The sequence below is a fragment of the Pseudorca crassidens genome, chromosome 14 (genome assembly GCF_039906515.1).
Source record: "Pseudorca crassidens isolate mPseCra1 chromosome 14, mPseCra1.hap1, whole genome shotgun sequence".
In the NCBI taxonomy this organism is placed as follows: domain Eukaryota; kingdom Metazoa; phylum Chordata; class Mammalia; order Artiodactyla; family Delphinidae; genus Pseudorca; species Pseudorca crassidens.
In genome coordinates, this window is record NC_090309.1 from 79,074,457 (window position 1) to 79,100,771 (window position 26,315).

Here is a 26,315-nt window from a genome sequence, read left to right on the forward strand (position 1 = left end):
CTTAGGAGAGAAATCCATATTTCAAAGAGAATGAACTATGTGGCACTGATACTTTTAGTAACAGTAAACATTTTACTTAGCGATTGCTAAGTGCCAAGAATTAATCCCTTTAAAAAAAGTAGTGTGTAAAACAAATGCTGAAAAAGAGAAAGAAAAAATACCTTGGTATTCATAGTGAAATTTCTATAAACAGTTTGGGCCCCATAAAGGAAAGCATCGCCATCGTTGGTGAGGCAGCCATCTACATAACCACTGGCATTGAGGTAAGCACACATGGCTTCAGCTTCTCCAGCAGCCTGGACCCAGGGAATTCCTAAGCATTCCAGCATGTCAAGACACTGAAAAGAAAAAGTAGGTGCAACAAATATAAGAACATTTGTATTGCTGCTTTTTTCAGTGTTTGACTTACTTCTATATCACAAATATTAATAGTAGCTGTTTAGGTGTTTTAAAACTTATTACATTTAAGAAACAACTGGAAACTTGAGCACTGAATACTTAATGGCAAAGTATTAGTATTCAACTTTTAGATACAATAATAAAAATTATATTGTGGTTATGTTTTTATTTTTTAAGAGCCCCTATCTTTTAGAGAAAGGTACTGAAATACTAAAACAATATTATGTCTGGGATTTGCTTCAGAATAATGTAGGACCTCCTAGAGAAATGGAAATAAAAACAAAATTAAACAAATGGGACCTAATGGAACTTAAAAGCTTTTGCACAGCAAAGGAAACCAAAAACAAGACGAAAAGACAACCCTCAGAAAGGGAGAAAATATTTGCAAACGAAGCAGCTGACAAAGGATTCATCTCCAAAATTTGCAAGCAGCTCATGCAGCTCATGAAAAAAACAAATAATCCAATCCAAAAATGGGCAGAAGACCTAAATAGACATTTCTCCAAAGAAGATATACAGATTGCCAACAAACACATGAAAGGATGCTTAACATCACTAATCATTAGAGAAATGCAAATCAAAACTATAATGAGGGGCTTCCCTGGTGGCGCAGTGGTTGAGAGTCCGCCTGCCGACGCAGGGGACACGGGTTCGTGCCCCGGTCTGGGAAGATCCCACATGCCGCGGAGCGGCTGGGCCCGTGAGCCATGGCCGCTGAGCCTCCGCGTCCGGAGCCTGTGCTCCGCAACGGGAGAGGCCACAGCAGTGAGAGGCCCGCGTACCGCAAAAAAACAAACAAACAAAGAAACAAAAACTATAATGAGGTATCACCTCACACCAGTCAGAATGGCCATCATCAAAAAATCTACAAACAATAAATGCTGGAGAGGGTGTGGTGAAAAGGGAACCCTCTTGCACTGTTGGTGGGAATGTAAATTGATACAGCCAATATGGAGAACAGTATGGAGGTTCCTTAAAGAATAGAACTACCATACAACCCAGCAATCCCACTACTGGGCATATACCCTGAGAAAACCATAATTCAAAAAGAGTCATGTACCACAATGTTCATTGCAGCTCTATTTACAATAGCCAGGACATGGAAGCAACCTAAGTGTCCAATGAGAGATGAATGTATCAAGAAGATGTGGCACATATATACAATGGAATATTATCCATATAAAGAAATGAAATTGAGTTATTTGTAGTAAAGTGGATGGACCTAGAGACTGTCATACAGAGTGAAGTAAGTCAGAAAGAGAAAAACAAACACTGCATGCTAACATATATATATGGAATCTAAAAAAAAGAAATGGTTCTGAAGAACCTAGGGGCAGACAGGAATAAAGACGCAGACGTAGAGGATGGACTTGAGGACCCGGGGAGTGGGAAGGGCAAGCTGGGACCAAGTGAGACAGTGGCATGGACATATATACACTACCAAATGTAAAATAGATAGCTAGTGGGAAGCAGCCGCATAGCACAGGGAGATCAGCTCAAGTGGTTTGTGACCACCTATAGGGGTGGGATAGGGAGGGTGGGAGGGAGATGCAAGAGGGAGGAGATATGGGGATATATGTATATGTAGAGCTGATTCACTTTGTTATAAAGCAGAAAATAACACACCATTGTAAAGCAATTATACTCCAATACAGATGTTAAAAAAAAAAAATGTGGGAGTAGAGGAGTGGGTGGGAGTATAGATGAAACAAAATTGGTCAAGAGTTGATAATTGTTAAAGATTGGTGATGGGCTACTTTTGTATTCGTTTAAAATTTTCTGTATGGAAAAGCTAAAAATTTTAATGTCAATTAAAAAGTAATCCATATTCGATTAAAAAATTAATTTAAAAAGTACTTTTAAAAGTAATGAATATGCAATTTTCATTGTTTTGTTCAATGCTATTATCTCAAGAGTCTGGAAATATCTTGACATAATAATAATTAATCACATTAACATTTACATCTGTAAAACTACAGCAATCCTTCTCACATGATGGTCCTCCCAATATGAGCTCTTCCAAAGAAGACGCTATTACACAATTTTGGCTTGAGGCCTTAAAGTTCACTTCTTATCACCTCCCCTATACGATGAAACTCTCACATTACGGGGAGCCACACAGGGGCCCGTTGTTGGAGTGCTCCTAGTAAGTCAAATGTCTGTACAGGATGTTTATATCAATTTGCGGTTTTCTTGGCGTTATGAATTTAACCCAGCTGAGTAGCTTATAGTTTAGCTTTACAGCCTAGTGCATTCTTTCTTGTCATATGTGATACTCTCATTCTATCACTGAGGAATACTGGATATGGTGAGGAAAAGAGGCTATTTACCTAGTTTCTAGAGACAGAAAAAAGATCATCTCTTTTGCTTTAACTGACTAATTGTTTGCATGCTATATGATGTAATAAAAACCTCTGCCAGATGTTGCCCAAGGCGGACAAGGTTCAGAAGGACAAAGTACTATGTCAAAAAAAAAAGGTGCTTTTCAGAACTCTGGCTGGGTGACTTCAGAGAGACAGTTTTGTTATAGGTGCTGCTTTACTGCAACACCATAGTTGTTTCTAATTTACCCATACATAAAAAGTATCCTTTCATAAAAAACAACAAGAGTTTAAAAGTCATTTCAGATTCTGTTCCAACTCTTTTCAAAAACCAGCACAGAATTTGTGATGAGGTTGGTTGCAATTTTCTCTACCCTAAGTCTCTATCACATGGGCTGGAGGTTGTGTTGGAGGACTAATGTGTGCTTTTCAGGCTTGTAACTAAAAATGGCAGTAGATTAGGAGAATGTAAGGCTTAGTGACTGAGTGTACAAAAATATGATAATGATTAATGGGCAGGCAACACTGAACCAATACAAAATGCCTAAGAACACCACAATTAGAGAAATAAAGAAATAGGCATAGAGCAATTTTCTCAAAAGAACATAAAACATCTTTTTGTGTTATACTGGGTATTTAATGCCTTAAGTATGTAAACCATAGATATTTCCAGGAACTGATTACACAAGAAATAATTAGAATTCAGTACAGATATTTTCTTCAATTACTGATAGTCATTAAGGTAGAATAGTCACTAACTGAAAATTATTATTTTTAATCACATAAAAATAGAAAATAGAATTTCTGGAGAAAAATGCTTTTTAATTTATGCAATACCTTTTAAAAGAAATTAAAATTTTAAACAACAATTAAAAAGAAAAACAGGGATAGGAACTCAAAGCAAATAAGATAAAAGGTTTACTTCCTTAGTATATAAAGAATATGAACAAAAGAAAAAGTAAAACCTCAAAAGGTAAGTAGGGAAAGGATATGATGGTCATTACCCAGAGAGAGACTAAAACTAAGTTAAATGTTTAACCTCACCATTAAAAGAATAATACATATTAAATATGTATTATATGTATTTATACATATTATATAAACAAAGAAATGTCTTCGATTTTCCATACTAAATAGTACAAAGATAAACCTCCTAATATCCAATAATCTTGTGGGTGCAATGAAATTGCCTATTTCATACCTGTACTGGTAGAAAGTAATTGGCAAGAGTTATAAAATCACTCCAAAACTTTGGTCTATCAATCCCACTTTGGGTAATTTTATCTTAAAATCACAAGAAAAAGCTATGCTTACAAAAAAATGTTCATCATAATTTCCTGTATAATAGAGAAGAACTAAAAAGCAAACAGTATACAATACAATATACAATCATGGGGAATGATTTCATACCTTCATACATGTTGTACCATCATTAAAGTAATGATTTTGAATAGAATATGGCAACAGGGAAACATGGGTATGTTAAGTGAAAACTCCAGATAAAAATTATTTGTGCGTGATTACTGCAATTTTTAAAAACATATACCCTTAAAAAAGAGACAGGGGACTTCCCTGGTGGCGCAGTGGTTAAGAATCCTCCTGCCAATGCAGGGGACACGGGTTTGAGCCCTGGTCGGGAAAGATCTCACATGGCACAGAGCAACTAAGCCCGTGCACCACAACTAATGAGCCTGTGCTCTAGAGCCCGCGAGCCACAACTACTGAAGCCCGTGTGCCTAGAACTCGTGGTCCACAACAAGAGAAGCCACTGCAATGAGAAGCCCACACACTGCAAGGAAGAGTAGTCCCAGCTCGCAGCAACTAGAGAAAGCTCCCGCGCAGCAACGAATACCCAACGCAGCTAAAAATAAAAAAATAAAGAGACAAGATAATAATAGCTTCCTATTGTTTTACTTACTTTATCGTATTATAGATTTCTCTTCTTTTTAAATTTTTATAAAAATATATATTTTATAACGTATAAATATACTAAAATATAACTGAGTACTTTTTAAAATTACAAAGCCCTAAAGGAAGCCAAATACGTATTCTGTCTATGAACTCTCATTAATCCTGAATGAGTAAAGTATGAATTAATGAGACCTCTATCCTGGGAATTCTTTAAGTGCTGAAGATGTCATAAAATGTTACATATTAAGTCCTGACTATGTACCGGTTGTTTTAGATATATTTTCTCTAATTTTTACCATATCCCTGTAAAGTATTACTATCCTATTTTACACAGTACAAAACGAGGCAGACAGGTTAAAAATCTTGCCCACTGTCTCAGAGTTTCTAATGGCTAGTCAGAATCTGAACGCAGGTAAGTTTCACTCCAAAACTTAAACTCTCTTCTCTATTCACACTGTCCTTCTAGTCACAGTAAAGTTAATAAGTATTAAGGATACTGAACGAAAAACTTTATCAGAGTAAAGTATACTCTATAATTCAAATCAGAATTATTAGATCATATCTGAATGCTCACCTCCTTTAAGACTGAGTTAAAATGTGATCTCCCTGTTTTCTGAGACCGTGTTTTTGTCGAAGATCCATACCGAATCTGATTCCTCTTACTTATGACATCAGCTTTCAGCTTTGGGGGTTCCCCTTCCATAACGAACACCAGTTTTACATCCATTAGCGTTAAATATGAGATACGAAAAAATAGGTTCCTGAAATATAGAAGTTAATAATACATTAATCATCATATATTGATAGCAGAAGTCAACACAGCAGTATGACATAATGGCAAGAACATTAATATAAAATGTTATATGCAATAACATTTTATTTGTTAAGATTTTATTTTAAGTAGACTGGACTGAGAGACCACTGTGTGTCTTTTAGCAAAGAAGATTTATGATTATTCTAATTGCTATGTGGAAGCTGGTTTGGAGGAGGAGGCCAAGAGAGGAGGGAGGGAAACTAGCGAAGATTTCATCTCAGCAGGGCAGATAAGAGATATTGGCATCCACTGAGGCAGTGCTTCTGGACATCGAGAGAAGTCTGTGAACGCAGGGTATATTCTGGAAGTAGAACTGGCAAGACTTCTGATGGACTGGATGTGTGGAGGACAAAACAGGGGGAGAATGGCTCCCAAATTTCTGGCTTTTAGTCATCGAAGCATCCTTGCGGATATGTTAAATAGGCAGCCAAGTATTACGAGTCTGAAGCTCAAAGGGTACGATGTACAAATTGTGTTATCAATATGGAGATGGCAGATCGAGACACGTTGATACATTTTAAAATCTCAAAATGTAAAACAGCAACAACAAAAGAAATGAAGTGGAAACAAAACCAAGACACTCACTGCTTACGCAATCATCTATTTATATTCTGAGCACGTTTACTCTACCTGAGGTGGGGCTTCATGACCGTCCCAATCATTTTTTTGACTGTCTGTGCTTCACATACCCAGAGACTCAGATCAACCGCAATGGTTTTCCCACCAAGACTGTGCAAGTGGACGTGTTGTTTAACAGGCTCCAGAATCTGCCACAAGTCATTCACTCCCATCCTGGTGATTATCTGCTGTTATTCGAGGCACCCTTTTCAAAAGATTGTTAAAAGACAGAAGCTCAGAACAGAAATTCAAACAGTGTATTTTGAGCTACTGTGGGGTGATTCATAAATAAGAGTATTCTTATTTCTTCCACTGGTCAGCTCTTCGGAATGAATCAAGAACACCTGAAACATTAAAAATGGTGGTAATACACTTAGTGGCTTCAAAAACACTGATACAACTAACAGATGAAAAGTTATTAACAGATTATAGCATGCTGAATTTGTCCTTAAAATCCACTCATGTCACCAAATATGTTTCTCTATAGTACTGAAAAATAGTTATTTTTAAACCTAATGTAACCAATGTCAAGGGCTGCCTTGTCCCTCCTCATTCTTTCCTCTTTTCCACGCAGCCTTTAGCAGTGGCTGAGAATAAAATTTTTCACATGGTCACATTAGTATTGCATGAAATTTGGAAAATAAAAGGAAAAATTACCTCCATCTTAAAAGGTGGTAATTGGCTTCTCCCACCTAATAAGAGCTAACAAATGCAGAGACGGGTAGAAAATCCACAGATGTGGTAATGCATATTTGTCTTCTTGAGAATTCACTCCTTGATTTACATACCTAAAGAGAGAATAGGACTAGTCCTCTATCATAATCAGGAAAAACAAAAAGACAAAAGCAAGGAAGAATGTAAACACACAAACAAAAAAACACAAAAGATTAAGGAAGGAAAACTGATGGAAAAGTAGGGAGGGGGGAGATAGAAAAGGAAGAGTTGAAGGAATACATTATTATTATTTTTTTTTAAAGAGCATTGGCTTTTTAAATTGCAAGGTCATGCATGTTCACTGTGGGAAAATAAAAAATCTTTTAAAAGAAAAATATTTTAAAATCACCTATAGTTCCACTATCCAAAGAAAACTGATGTTAAACTCTTTTCTATGTACATGACATTTTAAAAACAAAATTTGCTTAAACCCTGCTATTGTAACCTGCTTTGGTATTTTCTACACGCCAGTTTTTCCTTATTAAACATCTATAGCTGTTTTTCTTTTCCTTTGTTATTATTTGATAAAAAATATTATGTAGCATTTGCATTGAAGATTCAGTCTATGTAAATGTCTGACTATGTATCATCTGAATAATGACCTTAATTCACTCTACAAACACAAGGTAGGATACAAGACATATTAAGACAAAAAGCTATCACCACAATGTAAAGCCATTCTAAATAAAATGTAACTGTATTGTCTGTTCCTTTAACAGGGTCCATAGTAAAAGCAAATGTTTTCAAATTGTACATGGCTACAAAGAAAATAAATGCTGGAAATGCGGCTATCTGTCATTTTCTCGGAGCTTTTCTGAATCTTAATTTTAAACGTGGTCAGTGTAACTCTAAGTAGTACTTTGTGCACTCATTTTTATGAAAAGCTGCACAAATATTTGCCGATATGTCACTTTAGGAGGAAAATTATAGATTTAAATACAGGGAAGAAAGCATTAGGTAGTAATGGGGTTCCAGTGCTACTATAGTCTATTGCACATCAAGAAGGCCCACAGATTGAACGTGGGTGGCACCGTGACATGGATTCAGAGTCAAGATTTTACCTCTTTGTTAGTGAAAAGTTGTAGTAAATTTTGGAAAAAGAGCTGGGGGCACATGTATTCCCTAAAGCATTATTATGAAGGGAAACAAACCTTTTAAAGTGTTAACCACTAGGACTTCTCTGGTGGCGCAGTGGTTAAGAATCCGCCTGCCAATGCAGGGGACACGGGTTCGAGCCCTGGTCCGGGAAGATCCCACAAGCCGCGGAGCAACTAAGCCCGTGCGCCGCAACTACTGAGGCTGCACTGTAGAGCCCGTGCTCCGCAACGAGAGAAGCCACCGCAGTGGGAAGCCCGCGCACGGCAATGAAGAGTAGCCCCTGCTTGCTGCAACTAGAGAAAGCCTGCGTGCAGCAGCGAAGACCAGCGCCGCCAAAAATAAGTAAATAAATAAATTTAAAAGAAAAGAAAAAAATAAAGTATTAACCACCACAACATATAAAATTCAGAAATAGAAAGTTTGAGGGGGAAGTTCTTATTGATAATTGTGTTTCCTTTTATTTGTGACTCACTCTGGATACTGGAATGTGTTGCTACTGAAGGAAATTAAGCGACTTCTCTCTGGAGGAACCTTATTATAACTGATCTTGGTTCATTTAAATTTGACCCTGACGCTAGCTGTCAAATTTTTAAATGCAGGCATCTTCCTGATTTAGCAATAGCTCTCCTAGGAATTTACTTTAAGATATGCTCTTAAGTGCTTACAGATTTATATTCATTGTAACATTGTTTATAATAGACACTGGGAAGAACCAAATGAGCACAACAGACATATCTTTAAGCAAATTATGGTATATTCAAACAATGGAATAGATGATGCAGCAAATAAAAATGGATGCATCTATCTGAACTGATGAAATAATCTCCAAGTTCTGAAATGAAAACAGGTACAAAATAGGTTATTTATTAGGGATGACTTAAGTTGAGAGATGTGGAAAATTACTCTTTGTGTTGTTTATTTTTTAAAATAACTACATGCTTGTATTACTTTTCAAATTTAAAAAAAAAGCTAAAGAATGTGGCCCTATCTATAAAGGGTTGGGCAAATAAACTAGAAATCTTTAGATGGTTTATGTCTTGCCTAAATATTAAGTAATGAAATATGGACACAGTTCATGGGTCAATTAAAAAGCAATGTTCTACATATTCATGAGTACCTGAATATCAAATATGACTTCAGTATGTTATTTTAAGGATAAGAGATTCATTTTTTCTGGTTTCCTCCAGAATGCCTAGGAATGAGTTCTGTGGTCTTAGGCAAGGCGCATCTTTTCTCTGGCCCTTCCATGTCTAAAGTTCAATCCTTCCTACCATGTCTCTAATGCTTCATTACATAAGCTGACTACACATATATAAGTGAATAGTAAGAATAAAGACTGTTGCATGGTGCAGTGTTACCATGGCACACACAAACACATATTTATGTATAGGACTGTGATGTACATTGTATTCCTTCTGAGGGTGATGGAAAAAAAAAATTGGAGAAACACTAATGAGGTAGACTCAATCTTAAAAATTGTAGTCCTCTGGGCTTCCCTGGTGGCACAGTGGTTGAGAGTCCGCCTGCCGAAGTAGGGGACACGGGTTCGTGCCCCGGTCCGGGAAGTTCCCACATGCCACAGAGTGGCTGGGCCTGTGAATCATGGCCGCTGAGCCTGTGCGTCCGGAGCCTGTGCTCCGCAACGGGAGAGGCCACAACAGTGAGAGGCCCGCATACCGCAAAACAAACAAACAAAAAACTGTAGTCCTCTATTTCAAGCACATTTGGAACATTTTTAAGGATCTTAACGGAATATATTATTCACTGGGGCAGCCATGCCTGGAAAAATAAAAATAAACCCAAAACTGATTCTATTAATATTTTAAGATTCCCACAGATTGGATCCCTTAAGCAAGACAAAGAGGGCTTTTAACTAAGCCCATAAGTAATGTCTTTAATATAATATGATCATTACATTTAAAACTTATTCATGTTATTTTAATTTCTTTTGTCAGAAATAAACCTGGTTTAAAGAATGAGCATCCCAGGACTTCCCTGGTGGCGCAGTGGTAAAGAATCCACCTGCCAATGCAGGGGACACAGGTTCGAGCTCTGGTCCGGGAAGATCCCACATGCCGCGGAGCAACTAAGCCCGTGTGCCACAACCACTGAGCCTGCGCTCTAAAGCCCGCAAGCTACAACTACTGAGCCCATGTGCCACAACTACTGAAGCCCGCACACCTAGAGCCCGTGCTTCACAACAAGAGAAGCCACCGTAATGAGAAGCCCACGCACCACAACGAAGAGTAGCCCCCGCTCACTGCAACTAGAGAAAGCCCGCGTGCAGCAACAAAGACCCAATGCAGACATAAATAAATAAATAAATAAACAAATAAATAAATAAATAAAAAAGAATGAGCATCTGTGGTTATGTTACAGAACAACTAGCACTGGCAGCTGAACAGATATGTACCTAGGACATCTATTTTGGCTATTCCTTTATTATAATATGAGCAAAGACTACAAAACTGTAACAACGGCTGCTTAAGCACAACTAGTATGAAAAACGCAGGCAAAAAGAAAAAAAGGTCTGTAACAAAATTATCATTTAGGTCCCAGAAAGTAAAAATTACTATCTCTGAGCTAAGGTTTTCTCTTCTCCACTTTCCTTAGTTATGTGACATTTTCTAGGGAAAAAAAGTCTCTTTCATTGACAGTCTTCCTGGTCACCATATTTTTTTCTTCCAGTTTTAATGAGATACAACTGACATACAGCACTGCTTAAGGTTCAGTTGTACAACATAATGATTTAACTTAAGTACATCATGAAATGATTACAGTAAGTTTACCACATCCATCATCCCATAAAGATACAAAATTTAAAAATGTTTTCCTTGTGTTGAGAACTCAGGATTTGCTCTCCTAACAACTTTCACATATAACATACACCAATGTTAATGATATTAATCATGCTGTACACGACACCCTTAGTACTTATTTATTTTATAACTGGAAGTTTGTACCTCTGACCACCTTCATCCAATTCCTTTTTAAACTACTTTGGTACCTTGACCTAGAGTCCCAATATATCTACTGAAATGCATTTGAAAAAGGTTAAAAATCTCTCGTGTCGGGGCTTCCCTGGTGGCGCAGTGGTTGAGAGTCCGCCTGCCGATGCAGGGGACACGGGTTCGTGACCCGGTCCGGGAGGATCCCACATGCCGCGGAGCAGCTGGGCCCGTGAGCCATGGCCGCTGAGCCTGCGCGCCCGGAGCCTGTGCTCCACAATGGGAGAGGCCACAACAGTGAGAGGCCCGTGTACCGCAAAAAAAAAAAAAAAAAAAAAAAAAATCTCTCGTGTCCCCCAAGCATATTCCTATAAAGTAGTAATGCTCTGCTATGTTTCTTTCATAACCATGAAAGAATTGCTGCTATTGTGAAACGTGCTTTTCTCCACTGTTTTCTCTGAATGATAGGACCCAAGGGACAATTTTTAGGAGCTAGCCTCTGTCTCTAACATGCCCCAATGAGTCTTTTTTTTTTTTTCTTTCTCTTGGTAACTTACCGTTAATGAATTTCCATTAGACCTTCTTGAATAACTGCAAGACTTTATATAGTCTTAACTAAAAAATAATAGATTAGAACTATGCCAAGCAACACTATTTAAAGGATTGGTGGCAGGCATAAGAACTAGAAAGTTAACAGAAAGACTCACAGGAAGATCATTTTTAGAGTCAGAGAGGTGAGTCTCCTTTGAATACTCTATAATGAAGAAACTTCTCTTCACTTTCCCTCTTTAATATTTATCCCTCATCATCTGACAACTTCTCCAAATTCTTGATAAGAACATCTAATCTCCTACTTTACATAGATGCATAATATGCATGTAATTCTTGATTCCACCATCTCTCCTCAAAACTGTTCTATCCCTAGTCATTGCCAAATATCCAGTTGCTCAGGCCAGAAACCTAGCAGTCATTCTTGATTGTTCTCTTTACTTCACTCTCTAACAGCAACTTGATCAACAAGTCCCCTGTCTCCAAAACACATCCTAAATCCCCGTTTCTAAAGATACTCTTCTAGTGCCTGAAGTCTGCTAACTGGCCTCTCTGCTTCTACTTTTTGCCACCCACGCAATCATCCTCCCCATAGAAGCCACAATGATATTATTTAAAAATCTAAAACATATTTAAAAATCTTCATCTCTCTGGTAATGGACAGTGAATTTCCTTAAGGGTGACATAACTTCTCTTTGTTACCAGTTAATTTACTTCATTTATGGTGCTATCTTATAGTCAGTTGTAAAATGCAAAAAATATTAATGTAAAATTACAAAGCATTCTAAATGTAATGCATTCTTTTAAAATACTATTTTAGGATTATCTTCAATAGATCTACAACCTAAGGTCTTTGTGCTCCTTTTGAAAATCACTTGTAAAAGCAGAATATTAAACAAATACCTCAATAGTTCTGAAAGGGTAAAATTATGTGAAATATCTTATGAAAAATTACACCATGTGTGTGTTTGGTTTTTTTGGCTGTGCTGTGTGGCTTGTGGGATCTCAGTTTTCCACTAAAGGACTGAACCTGGGCCACGGCAGTGAAAGCCCAGAATCCTAACTACGAGGCCACCAGGGAACTCCCCATAACATGTTTTAAGGATGCACTTAATCTAAAATGTCTATTTCCACGATCTATTATTTCCCATTCCTTGTCACTTTCTTTGCACCAGCCCTTCCTTTGAAGTGATATTAAGTAGCAATGGTAAGACTGTAAAAGCATTTAAAGTTCCCAAAGGGGACAGAATGCAACAACTTTTAAGATATTCAAGTACAACTACACTCAAAGATAGAACAGATGGTTCTTGCATGAGGTCATGATCAACCTGAAAAGGCTGCTTGAAAATAGCTCAGCATTAAGTAAAATTTAAAAATACTACACATAGCAAGCTCACCCCAAACTGTGTATAATTTTATCTTCCATTTTTATTTTAATAGGTGAAATTTGAAATTTTTTATGATGTAAGATTTGGTGAGTCTCTTCTCCTATCTTTCATAACGTAATGATTTCATTGACATCAATCTGCTCATGCAATCAATGTATATTACATATATTTTAAAAAGTCTCCTAATATAGTTCTTAAGAACTAATGTGATGCAAGAATACTTATGTGAATCAACGAAGTCAGAACAACCCACAGCAAATAACTTTATAGCCTACTAGTGGCTTCAATTTATATGCTTTAGTGAAAGGGCATTGGACTTGGGATAGAAAACCTAAAATTTTGATCTTGGATATACACTGACTAGCTGTACAACCTTGGGAGGACATTTAAGCCATCTACAAAATGAGAGGTATTAAACCAAATGAATTACAAGATTCTGATATCTTTCGAATCTCATCAACAATTCTGATAGCTTGGTATTAAAAACAAATCACTCTATTTCAGATATTATTTCTTGGTAGAAAGAACATGAATTTCTAGTTTAAAAAAAGAGCTTAAGAATCCCCTTCAGGTTAAAACAAAACCAAATCCTTTGATGTAACCATATGGTACCCATAAATCAATTTATGCTCCTAAAACTTCCTTAAAAGCTAATAAGCTTTATTGGTTAATTATAAAACTGAATGAGGTGAGAAAAGCACAGAACCTTGCTAATTCCACTAATGAATCAAATTTAAAGAACATAAAAGAGGTAAATGGTTTGATATGCAAAAATATACATTTTATTAAACAGCTTTCCAGTTTTATTTCAGTTTTAAGCAGAAACATTAGAAACAAATTTTTTTAACAATAAAGCAGGAACTACTTTAAATTTCCCAATTCCCATGCAGATGACTCTATTTCATATAAAGTTAGGTAAACTGTATAAAGCTTATTTCAATTCAGATTGTATTGTATAGGACTTACCACATAATTTCAGTAATTAATGCTGTGTTTATTATTTCTTCAGTTTTATTTTCATATGAATTTAGCTTAAACTTTGAAGAATAATATAACACAGGCTTAAATTACTTGTTATTAATAAATATTTATTAAATGCCTACTATTTACCAGAATTCTTCTTGGTGCTGGAGATACAATACTGAAAGATCAAGCCCTGCATTTAAGGACCGTGGTTAGGTGAGATTAGAGATAAAAAGGGAATTATAACAATGTGACAAGTACAGGCACAGAAGTAAGGCTAGAGAACTACAGGAGTAAATAGAGCTAAAGAAGGTATCCTACCTAGTGTAGGGCATCAAGGAAGACTTCTTAAAGGAAGTGACATATAAGCAGAGACCTCCCAGCTGTGCTTCCCATCTTTTACCCACAAGGACCACTTGGGCCAGATGTCGTAGTGTTTTCACCTATTTCGACTATGTCATATGTGTATCATGGCAAAGGCCAGGAAAGGAACATATACTTGATCATCTTTAGAAGTAAAAGGGTAGGAATTTCCTTACTGGAGACCAGAAGTTTGACATCAATTTCTTCGGGGGTGTTCTGGGTTAGCAGTAAATACCCCTTTTTTCCATCTAGAAAGGAAGATTTTGGGGTATAGAAAGTATATTACGTGAAGGGCTGCCACGTGAAGAGCTGTGTAAAGACAGAGGCGGTAGCTTAATGTCGGGTTGAGAAAGCGCTGAAAGCTAAGCCAAGGACCTTAAACTTCTTTAGTTCCGATGTTTATTGAGAGGGTTTGTAATGTAGGCACGCGCCAGCGGAAAGAAAGATTGTAAATAAACAACCACAATGCCTTAAGATAACTGCTATAATGGAAGTATTTCCAAAACACAAAGTTAACACCAAAAAAGAGGAACACCCAAGTGTGCCCAAGGGGATCAGGGAAGGCTCGCCCAGGATGGCCTTGAACCAGGCGTGGGAGTGTACCCCACGGTGCCCGGGAGAAGGACATTCGGGACCCAGCGGCCTCGGCACGGCCGCCAGAGCGCGGAGCCGCGGCGGACAGCTCCCACGCGCCGGGGCGAACCGCAGGGACTGGGAGACTCCGGGCTCGGAAAGCAGGGCTGAATCCGGCCGGGAGCTTCGGACTGCTGTCCTCCTGGACCCAAAGGGAGCCTTTTGGGAGGAGGGGGCGGGTGCGACAGGGACACGAACACAGAGCTCGCCCCCAACCCAGACTGCAAAGGAGCCAGTGGACGGACCCGGGCGGTGCCGTCTCTCCACCGTTCTGTGGGACTTACCGGGCCAACCCTTCCTCCTTGGTTTTGAAAGACGCCCTTCCGTGATTTACCAGTTTGGCCTGAATCTTAACTACTGCTGTCTACAAGTTTCTAAATTTTCTCTTCTCAAAAAATAAGAAAAAGAAAAGGAAAGACTTTCTCTTTCCTTCCCCAAGCAAAGTCGACCGTTTGGCGCCTAGCACCCTGCCCCGGAAAGCTCCTGGGGAGCACTTCGAATTCGGTGCCTTCTCGTCCATGGCCCCGCCTCTTCCGGGAAGTGACTGTCCCCTTTCCGGGACTGCGGCCGTACGCTCGGCTTCTCGGGCTCCCAGCCGGTCGCTGTACGCATGGGTGGAACTGTAGTCCTGGGGCTCCGAGCTTTCTTCACTTTCACTTAGGCAAATCACCCGCCCCGCTCCCCGCGTCCCGCTATCGCCGAGCCCTAAGCTTCTACAAGCTTTCTCCGTCCGCCCAGGGGCACTTCCGGCCCCTCTTAGACTCCAGTGGCGCGAAAAACCCCGAACTGCGCACGCGCGGGCGGAGTCCCGGCGGGAGGGGGGGCGGGGCGCAGGCGCGGAGTGTCCCGCGGTGGGCGCCGGGGCGGCCGGGCTGCTGCCTTCTCCCGCTGTGGGCGCGCAGAACCCCGCGGGCCGACGGCGGCCGGCCGACGCCGAGACGCCCCTCGGGTGGCTTTAGCGTCCTGTTGCGCCACGGCCGCCCCGCCGATCAGGTTCCTTCGGGAGACTTCGACTTGTTCGAGGTAGGGTGAGGGCGCGCGCCGTCGCTCTCCCTTGCTGCGGGTCCATGCCCCTCCACCGCACTCGTAGCTGGCGCCCCCAGCCCACCTGGTGGCGGCCGGGTCAGCGAAGCTGCTACAGTGTCTAGGGGGCCCGGGCGGCCCGGCCCACGGCCGGCGGGGATCTTCTCGCCCTCTCCGCAGGCGGCACAGGTCCCCTCAGCCGCGGGAAACTTGCCCGTGTGTCCGCTGGGCTCCGCCCTCGAGGGGCTCTGGCGGCGAGGCTTGCCAATGCCGGCTCGGGCTGCGGGACCCGGCGCGCGGCCCAAAACGGCCCTTTAGGCTTTGACGAGGGGCTTGGGGGGTATAAGGGTCGGGGGGTGAGGTTGGGTTCGGGAATCGGGCTTTTATCACCCGTTTGATGGTACCTCGCAAGTAGCAACTTAAGAATGTTTAAGAGATGTATGTAAGTATTACTTAAATTGGATTTGCTGCTAAAATGCCAGTTTCATGAGAACGCAAACTCTTCTGTACCTGGAAGAATTAAATTATGATGTTTGAAGGTTTTATGATGTTATTTCTTTTCCCTGATTTTCTCGTGGAGATGAGCTGGAGAAGAATCACTATTGGGAATTGCGGAACACAGGACTCAAGGGTAGAGAAAGGGCTTGAGAGGATCCTGGGATAATTCCTAGAAAGAGCAACTATTTGCTGTTTAAACCCTGAAGACAGAACTTATGTGAGTGCTTACTGCTCTGTATATTTCATGAGGAGACGATTACAAGCGAGTGTTTTGAAGACAAGCTACTCTGGAATGTATATTCAAAAGAAAAAGAGTCCAAATTCGCTGACGGCTTTTAGACGTCTGCTATGTAGTCTTTTAAAATGTTCACTGGCACATGCACTTGCTTGCAGAGAGTTCCATGAGTGCATGAGTGGAGAGGGACCATATTGGAACTACTTAGATTTACTTTATCTCGTTCTTTTACTGTGTGAAATATGCAGAGTAATAATTTCCTATGAGAATGTGTATTTACAGTTGTGTTGTTTTTTTTTTTTCCTTGAATGGCTGTAAGTACAAAGAAGTTTGGAGATTACTAGAATATTGCTTAAAAAACATGTTTTTGTGCAAGACAGAACCAGTGTTAATGTGACCCCCGACAAGTCGGTACCACCTCTGCAAATATCAGTTCCTTTTCTGTAATTGGAGAAAATAACATGGTCCCTAACTCACAGGATTCTTAAATATGTGAGGGTGGGGGGATAGAGAGAGAGAGTTAGAGTTTTATCTCTGTACCTGTCTATAATTAGTATGAAGTATTTAGAATTGAGCCTGGCAAAAGTCAGCACAAATGGCATATTAAAGTGGTTACAGTGAAAAACCAGTTTCATTCTCAAAAGTTTATTTTACAGAGTATATTTTACTGAGTGCCTGGATGTAGAATTTTGTGTAAAACCTGCCTAAATCTTGACTATCATATTTAGACCTAAGTTAGGAAAATTAATCAAAGCCGTACTTGGCTTACTTTCAGGAATTAATAAATAACTCAAAATTTTACCACAATAGTATGCATTATATTTAAGGCATAATTAAATGTCACAGTTATATATATATATATATACACACACACACACACACACACACACACACACACACAAGTCCAGATGACTGAGGGTCAAGTGTAGATACTTACATTAATGTTAGTGTTTTGGATTCACTAGTTAATGAGATACATCTTTCTCACTAAACATAGTTTCCCTGGTGACCAAATTCAGAACACTTCCTGTGGCTTTCTTAGCTCCACTCCCAAATCTGCCTCTACTGCAGAGTATATTTTATTGCCTATGCCCTCTCTATCTCAGGAGCACTTAAAACTCAGTGTTTTCAAACAACATAAATGTATTATTTATCCTCCTTCCTTTCCAAACCTGCTCAGTCTACTGATAATGGCATTTAGTATTAAGAGTAAAGGTTGTTTCCGAAAATTAAACACAAGGTAAAATTCTGTAAAGCAAGCCCAAGTTTTAATTGGCTTGAATAAGTAATATTAGAGGGACATATCACATTAGAATCCTTTATGTAGTTTTATACATTAACGAAGGATGGACAAGAAGATGAACAGCTTAATATCCAATTTCACTGCCTATAAATAGTCAAACTTGGTTAAACTCAGTTCATACCATGAGGAACCTGGACGTTAAAGAGGTTTGACTTTGGGTTTTGACAACCTGGGTTTGGATCTAGGCTCTGCTAAGTTATAGCTACATAAGTCTGAGTATCTTTTAATTGAGCCTCAATATCCCCTTTTGTAAAATAAGGACAATACTTAGAAGGATGTTGAGGATTAAAGGAAAGGTTTGTACCTCTTAATCCCCTTCGGGTATTTCATCCCCAACCCCTCCCTCTGGCAACTATACGTTTGTTCTCTGTATCTGTGAGTCTGTTTTCATTTTGTTTTGTTTCTTCTGTTTTTTAGATTCCACAAATAAGTGAGATCATATGGGTATTTGTCTTCCTCTGTCTGACTTATTTCATTTAGCATAATACCCTTTAGATTCACCCATGTTGTTGCAAATGGCAAGATTTCATTTTTAATGGTTGTGTAATATTCCATTGTGTGTGTATGTGTGTATCACACCTTTATCCATTTATCTGTTGATGGACACTTAGATTCCTTCCATATCTTGCCTATTGTAAATATTGCTGCAGTGAACATTGATGTGCATGCCACTGCTTTTGTTCAGCACCCCTTATCCTTTAGAGACTGGTCTCTTTTGCCCCTATTCTTACTCTCTCTGTTTCGTTTGTCTTCTATATTGAGGTCACAGGGATTTTTTAAAACATAAATCTGAGTGTTCACATTTTATTATCTGAAGTGCTGTGCTTAGTACTTCCTAGTTTTGCTTATCTGGAATTGTTTGATGGATGGCCTAATGACTTTTTTCACTTATTTATATTATTTATTATCTATTGCATCTCACATTACTTCATGATATATTCCAAGTAGTGTGCTTAATTAATTCAGTACATTAAAAATGAGGTGATATAATGCAGAATGAATTTGTCTGTGGTGGTGGGAGAAGTGGAATTGGGAATGAGGTAAGTAGTCCATGGCAGATTCAGAAACAGCAACAGTTTGCCTTTTCTTAACCATTGTTTTCTATTAATAATTCCAGTTCTGTTATGACTGTTCTCACTGCTGTTAACCCCTACTTTGATATGAATGGGAAGTGTGAATCACTACAGACTCACAATAAATTTGAAAATTTAGAAATTTATAGTCCTTTGTTAAAATGCTTTTGGTCTCTATCAAATTTCCTATGTACATGCTTGCTGTAATTAACCCTTGGTGATTGATTTTTCTTCTTGAACTTTTTTTTTATTGAGAATCTGCATATTTGTTACTGTTCCTGCTCTGATGGAGTTTGCTTTCTGCGAGGGGGAAATGATATGTCCCTTAATTTTAATTTTTTTATTGTAAATAAACAAATATTAAAGACCATGAAGAGCTTTATGGATATATTGAAAATCCCAGAGGAGTTTTTTTTTCTATTTTTATATATTGCAGGATATTAAAAGTGTTTTTCTTTGCATCTGTTTATATGTCTCTTTAGCCTATTAGAAACAATTTTACTATTGTAACCTAAAATTAACTCTCAAGACATTCATGTGTGTTTTTAAAAATCCATTATCATTAAATTACAAAGTGATTCCTATTTTAAAAGGTAGGATCCTTCAGTGTCTGTTAGATGCAAGTTACCATGGCAACCTAACAGCAAACTGCAAATCCCAGGCTAAGCACAGCAAATAAAAAACATCATTGTCACGTAGCACACTGTCTTCTGTCTTGTATAGAATCTCACATTCGTTGTGAGGAGCTAATCACATTTACCTTCATGCCCCTTGCTCCCCCCAATTTTACCTGAAAAACTACCATTTTCTAATGGTAAAATACTAAAATCAGTCAGCTGATGTGTCTGCTAACTGCAAGGTCACGTATTAAGCATTAATAAAAACAGTGTCTAAAAGAGCATTTAATGTTGGGAAAACCAAAAAGTAATGTGTCTTCTTTGCTCTTCTATAATAAATAAATTACTGTAATTGAGAAAGGAATAGAGGTGTGGGTGGGAAAGAAGGGAGTGTTGGGAAAATAATAGCCTGGTGGTATTCTAGGGAACTTAAATTAGCAACAAGCTGAAACTAATATACATTAATTCTTGCTATTAAATAATTTGAGAATTGTTTGATTTTCAAGTTCTGACTTGTGTAAGAGATTCAAAATAAACATTATTTGTAAAAAAGATGGTGAATATTATGTAATTGTGACTGTAACACTAGTACTGTCTCAAAAGGCATTTGTTAAGTGTCCTTCTTTGGATGTTAACTAATATACCTTTTAAGTGGTATTTGATTTATCATGATAAATTAGGTTCCTTATTGCCTTCAGGATAGGATAAAGTCCCAAGTTTTTTAATGTTGTTTACAACAGTTCTTCTCAGACTTCAATGTGCCTGTGGGTCACCCGAGACCTTGTTAAAATGAAGCTTCAGATTCAGTTGGTTTAAATTGAGGCCTGAGATTCTGGGTATCTAATATGTTCCTCGGAGATGCAGACGGCTGCTTGATGGTCCTTGGACCACATTTTGAATATCAAGTCTACCAGTCATTCTATGGCTGGCTTCTTCTCTGCTGCCCTAACTTTATTACTGGTAGCTATGCCTTGTCCTTTATGGCACTGTGTCATGGACATGCTTATAGTATCCCCTACAGTAGCAGTTTGCCAAGTGTGGTCCAGGGATCCATGAGACTCTTTCAAAGGGTCTACAAGATCAAAATTGTTTTCATAATTATTGTAAGATGTTATTTCCCTTTGTCATGTTCATTCACTTGTGACTGTACAATGGAGTTTTCCAGAGGTTACAGACATGTGATGATGCCATCGCTCTGGCGACTGATAGAATGTGTACTTGTGTGTTGCTTGTTTTAAAAGTTTTTCAGTTTTAATTTATAATATGGTAAATATTGGTAGATTTAAACAAAAGCTCTTTGAGGTCCTTGGTACTTTTTAAGACACCACAACCTTTGAGAACCGCTGCCCTATGGTTTTTTTAGGCCATGGACACAAAGACTCACATCTAAAACTTTACCAGAGCTCTTTCCATAGCTTACGGTGGCTGTTCAGTTACGGTGGGAGTTTCAGCCCCCCACGTGGACACTGCAGTGGGGTGGCCTCCTCACCTTTCTGGGCAGTGGTAAAAGGCCTCCTCTGACACCATCCAAGGGGGAATGGGAGTAAGTAGCATCCTGTTACCTCCTGTTGGGGGTGGACATCTAAGTTCTCCACCTGATGCCATCATCATGGCTCCCTACTTGGCCTACACAGCCTTCTCTGAAACTAGCTTCACCAGGGTGGAAGTCCAGGCTACCCACTTGGCCTTTGCTGGTGTTGGGGGGGAAGAGGAAGGGCCAACAGTTCTTTTAGTGATATTTGACTGGAGTAGAGTGATTATTGTCTAAAAGTTTCCTGTCTTGTTAGGCTCCCCTTTTCCTGCTCCTTTGTCTAGAGTGAGCAAGCTTTCATTAGGCTTTTTTTTGTTTTTGCGGTACGCGGGCCTCTCACCGCTGTGGACTCTCCCATTGCGGAGCACAGGCTCTGGATGCGCAGGCTCAGCGGCCATGGCTCACGGGCCCAGCCGCTCTGCGGCATGTGTGATCTTCCCGGACCGGGACACGAACCCGTGTCCTCTGCATCGGCAGGCGGACTCTCAACCACTGCACCACCAGGGAAGCCCTCATTAGGCATTTTTGTTTTTCCCCTGCACCCGTTGGTGTTTCCCCTGTTGCTGGCTTCTCCAAGTCTGGGATAGTTGACGCAAACAAAAACTCAGGGAACTACCACGATGTCATTCCTTGGGTCACGTGGTTCCTAGCCAATCTGCCTCCTTCTTCAGAGTCGTCTTATGTTTGTTTTACAGTATATATTTTTCAAGGATTTTAGTTTTACTAAGCAGGGAGAATAGGGAAAATTACATCTATTCCATCTTCCTGAAAGTGGATGTCTGATTGCTTTTATTAACTTGCACTTTGAGATAAAGAATTAGAGACTAAACTCCAGCCCCACTGCATATCTCTTATATTTGGTTGTATAAAAATATATGAATAAACATTAAAATATTTTCATTAAAGAAAAACTAGGTTTGAAAAACGCAAATAACTACTTTTGGGAGACAAAAGTTTAAATTTAATTAAATAGAATTGATGTGAAAGGAGTCATGACCACAGTTGAGGATTTTACAAAACAAGGTAATTTTGTGTAGTAAATTTGAAGCTTTAAATTATCAGTGTTCTGGAAAATAAAATTATAGCAAACTTGTTCTAGGAAGATATAATGAACCTGTAATAACCAGTGTACAAAAAAGAAATTGAAATGATTTCATAAAATTAAAATAGTCTCCAATATCTAATAGCTTTAAGCTTAGTTCTTTCTCACTTTCAGAAAACATTTCAATGTCATGCCAGAGTGGTGATTTCAGAGCATTAAAAAGATGGGGGAGGGTGGGCTTCCCTGGTGGCGCAGTGGTTGAGAGTCCGCCTGCCGATGCAGGGGACACTGGTTCATGCCCCTGTCTGGGAGGATCCCGCATGCCGTGGAGCGGCTGGGCCTGTGAGCTGTGGCCGCTGAGCCTGCGCGTCCGGAGCTTGTGCTCCGCAATGGGAGAGGCCACAGCAGTGAGAGGCCCACATACCGCAAAAAGAAAAAAAAAAAAAAAAAAGGGATGGGGAGGGCTTCCCTGGTGGCGCAGTGGTTAAGAGTTAAGAATCCGCTTGCCAATGCAGAGGACACGGATTTGAGCCCTGGTCCGGGAAGTTTCCACATGCCGTGGAGCAACTAAGCCCATGCGCCACAACTACTAAGCCTGTGCTCTAGAGCCCACAAGCCATAACTACTGAGCCCGCATGCCACAACTACTGAAGCCTGCATGCCTAGAGCACATGGTCCGCACAAGAGAAGCCACCACAATGAGAAGCCCACGCACCGCAATGGAGAGTAGCCCCTGTTCACCCGCGCGCAGCAATGAAGACCCAACGCAGCCAAAAATAAATAAATAAAATAAATATATTAAAAAAAAAAAACGATAGGGAAACTACCCAGTTCACTTAATGAAGCATGCATTGTCACAATAAAACCTGTCAAAGATAGTTCCCCAAAGCAGTTCCAACACAGTATGTATAGACATTTGATGTTTCTGCAAAATTGGTTCTGTCAGTGTAACTTAAGAAAGCAGTGGGTAAAAATTAAACACTGTACGAATGTCTGTCTCGCCTGCCCTCCTTCTCTCACATCTCTGCTCTAGGCTCCCTGTTCTCTGTCTACTACATGCCGTCTTTGTAACACCGCTCCACTAGCCCCCCAGCCTCCCCACACACACACACTTAAGCTTGGCTGTCTTGCCCTGCAGGTACATCAGCAAGTGGAGCTTTCCTCTCTTCTACTGAGAACTGACTTGAATCTTTCAATCCAAATGCATGAGAGAGAAAATCTCATTTAACCCACCGCTGCCATGTACCTGGTACAAACAGGGCTGCTATAGTATAGCACTAGGGGCACCTAAATGGGTTGAGAGTAGAGCTATTTTTCATATTCTTACATCTTAGAAATTTTTTATTACCTATGCTGTGGATTTTTCTTTCCAGTTATTCAGCAAACAGTTATTGGGTACCTATCATTTTAGATCTCTAAGTGAATTTTTAAGAGAAAAATGAAAGCAACATTTGGAGTAGTCAACCATTTAATTTCAATCAAAGACCATCAGCTTTGACTTGAGATGCAGCATTTATATGTTTAGAAAATCTTGATGATGTTCATTTTCTAGGTATAAATTTTATAGTATATCAGTAAAAAACAAAAACAAAAAAACAGACAATCAGCATGGGCTGATTCTTTGGAGAAGAGTTAAGGGGCACTATTGATGCTAGGCAGCACTGCTCCAAATATGCTTCTTTGGGAAAATAATTAAAATTAGTTTTATGTGGTTCACCATTTATAAGTTATAAAAATTGGATGATTGCTCTGGAATCATTTCAGAGGCATTATGCCATCTCTATCAATAGATCCGCAGTTTCACAAATAAGATCTTTTACCTTTTGTGAGCTTAGGAGTTAAAACACTTAGGCCCATATGAGTAAAAACCTGGGTCATAAATCATTCTGAAGTAAAATCAACTAGTGTAGCAAATGCAGATTTTTTTTTTTTTTTTAACAAAAATTTATTATCTTATACTTCTGTAGGTTAGAAGTCTGACATGTCTGCCTGGGCGAAAATCAAGGGAGCAGTAGGACTGCATTCCTTTCTGGAGGTTCTTGACTTATCTGTGTCCTTGCCTTTCCAGCCTCTAGTGACCACCTTCATCTTTTGGCTCACGGCCCCCTCCCTCCATGCAGATGATAGTTCTAACTTTTTAAAGTAAATATGAATGGATATAGTACTAAAACTTAAGCTTTGTCTGTCTGATTTTGTTTAGTTTTTTAAGGTATATGGAACAATCTTATGGATGCTATACATGATTTTCTTCATTGTCCCTAATATTTGTTTAGACCTGATGGCCAAAAGAAAGGAAGGAAATTTCTTCTCTCCTGGAAATGCCAAAAGACCAAGACAAGAAGAGCTGGATGATTTTGATAAAGAAGGTGACGAAGATGAATGTGCAGTTTCTTTCACTAATGGTACCTCTGCTTTGGTGAGTGCAAAATTACAATATTATGTCTTTTGATTTGCATGTTTCTCATGTCTGGTTTATATGTCATATTCTTAATTCAGTATCAGGAGCTGGGTCTCTGCAGAGGAAAAGTAATATGAATTTTAAAAAGCTGAGATAAAATCATCTCACTAATTTTGAAGTTTATGTTAATGATTAGAAAAAATTAGTAGAGAAAACAACGAAACAAGGAGCTGGTTCTTTGGAAAGATCAATAAAATTGACAAACCTCTACTAAGATTGACAAAGGGGAGAAAAGAGAGAAGACACAAATTACTAATATCAGGAATGAAACAGAGGATATGACCACAGACTCTGCAAACATCAGAAGGATAATAAGGGAATACTGTTAACAACTCTACACACATAGATTCACAGCTTAGAAAGAGTGGACCAGTTCCTCGAAAAGCACAAACTACCACAATTCATTCAATATGAAATAGATCATAATCACTCTGTAACTATAAAGGAAATTTAATTCATCATTTAAAAACTCCCCAAAAAGATATCTTCAGTTCCAGTTGGTTTGATTGGAGAATTGTACCAAATGTTCAGGTTCAGGTTCAGGTTCGGGTTAGCATTCAGGAACAATTCTTAGACTTAACATCAAATGTACAAACCATTAAATGAAAAATTGATAAATTGGACCTCATCAAAATTAAAAACTTTTCTTCTGCAAAAGACCCTGTTATAAGGATGGAAAGTCAAGCCAGGAGAATATTTGCAAATCACATATCTAACAAAGTTCTAATATCTTGTTTGTATAAAGAACTCTCAAAATTCAGCAGTAAAAAGCAAATAATCCAATTTGAGAATGGGCAGAAGACATAAAGAGACATTTCACTGAAGAAGAGGATATACAGATGCAAATAAGCACATGGCATGATGTTCAGCATAATTTTTCATCAGGGAGATTCAAATTAAGACTACAATGAGATATCACTGCATACCCATCAGAATGGCTAAAATTTTTTGAAAAGTGACAACACCGGGCTTCCCTGGTGGCGCAGTGGTTGGGAGTCCGCCTGCCGATGCAGGGGACGCGGGTTCGTGCCCCGGTCCGGGAGGATCCCACATGCCGCTGAGCGGCTGGGCCTGTGAGCCATGGCCGCTGAGCCTGCGCGTCCGGAGCCTGTGCTCCGCAACAGGAGAGGCCACAACAGTGAGAGGCCCGCATACTGCAAAAAAAAAAAAAAAGAAAAGAAAAGTGACAACACCATATGCTGGTGAGGATGCAGAGACACTGGATCGTTCAGTGGTGGGAATGTAAAATGATACAGTCACTCTGGGAAATAGTTTGGCAGTTTCTCTAAGAAATTTCACATGCAACTATATCATATAAGCCAGCATCTGTCACAGAGAAAAGAAGATTTATCTTCACACAAAAATCTATACATGAATGTCCATAGCAGCTTTATTCGTAATAGTCCAAAACTGACAATCCAGATGTCACACAGCGAGTGAGTAGTTAGGCGTGCTGAGGTACATCTGTACCCTGAGATACTACTTAGCAAAAGAAAGCAGTGAAGTACTGATACAGGCAAAAATGGATAGTTATGCTGAGCAAAAAAAAAAGCCAATCTCAAAAGCTTACATTCTGTGTGATCCCACTAATATAACATCTTGAAATGGCAGTGTTTCAGAAATGGAGAACAGATAATTGGGCCAGGTGTTAAGGAGGGGGTGGATTGGGTGGGATGTGGATGGGGCTCTAAAAGGACAACGTGAAGGATACTTGTGATGGAAATCTTCTGTATCGTCACTGTATCAATACGAATATGCTAGTTGTGGTATTGTACTGTAGTTTTCGAGGTGTCACCTTGGGCAGGAACTGGGTAAA

The 26,315-nt window shown here is 39.3% G+C and overlaps 2 protein-coding genes across 8 annotated transcripts in view; one reads left to right on the top strand and one right to left on the bottom strand.

Annotated features, from left to right (window-relative positions):
* GEN1 (GEN1 Holliday junction 5' flap endonuclease) overlaps positions 1 to 15,411 on the bottom strand; it is a 31,818-nt gene extending 16,407 nt beyond the window's left edge. The window contains exons 1-4 of one of the 2 annotated variants that reach the window (XM_067703659.1): positions 15,004 to 15,411; positions 6,076 to 6,268; positions 5,206 to 5,392; positions 162 to 338 (exon numbers count right to left, since the gene is read on the bottom strand). In XM_067703659.1, the coding sequence (XP_067559760.1) occupies positions 162 to 338; positions 5,206 to 5,392; positions 6,076 to 6,236 (525 nt within the window). In that variant the 5' untranslated portion in view covers positions 6,237 to 6,268; positions 15,004 to 15,411. Of the gene's footprint in view, positions 1 to 161; positions 339 to 5,205; positions 5,393 to 6,075; positions 6,269 to 15,003 lie in introns of those variants that run through there. The other variant, XM_067703660.1, reaches the window with a different exon arrangement.
* Positions 15,412 to 15,594: 183 nt separating this feature from the next.
* The window catches only part of SMC6 (structural maintenance of chromosomes 6), a 73,387-nt gene continuing 62,666 nt past the window's right edge, over positions 15,595 to 26,315 (top strand). For 2 of the 6 annotated variants that reach the window (XM_067703656.1, XM_067703658.1), the window contains exons 1-2: positions 15,595 to 15,742; positions 24,315 to 24,457. In XM_067703656.1, the coding sequence (XP_067559757.1) occupies positions 24,320 to 24,457 (138 nt within the window). In that variant the 5' untranslated portion in view covers positions 15,595 to 15,742; positions 24,315 to 24,319. Of the gene's footprint in view, positions 15,743 to 16,168; positions 16,185 to 16,440; positions 16,458 to 24,314; positions 24,458 to 26,315 lie in introns of those variants that run through there. The other 4 variants (XM_067703653.1, XM_067703652.1, XM_067703655.1 and 1 more) reach the window with 3 other exon arrangements.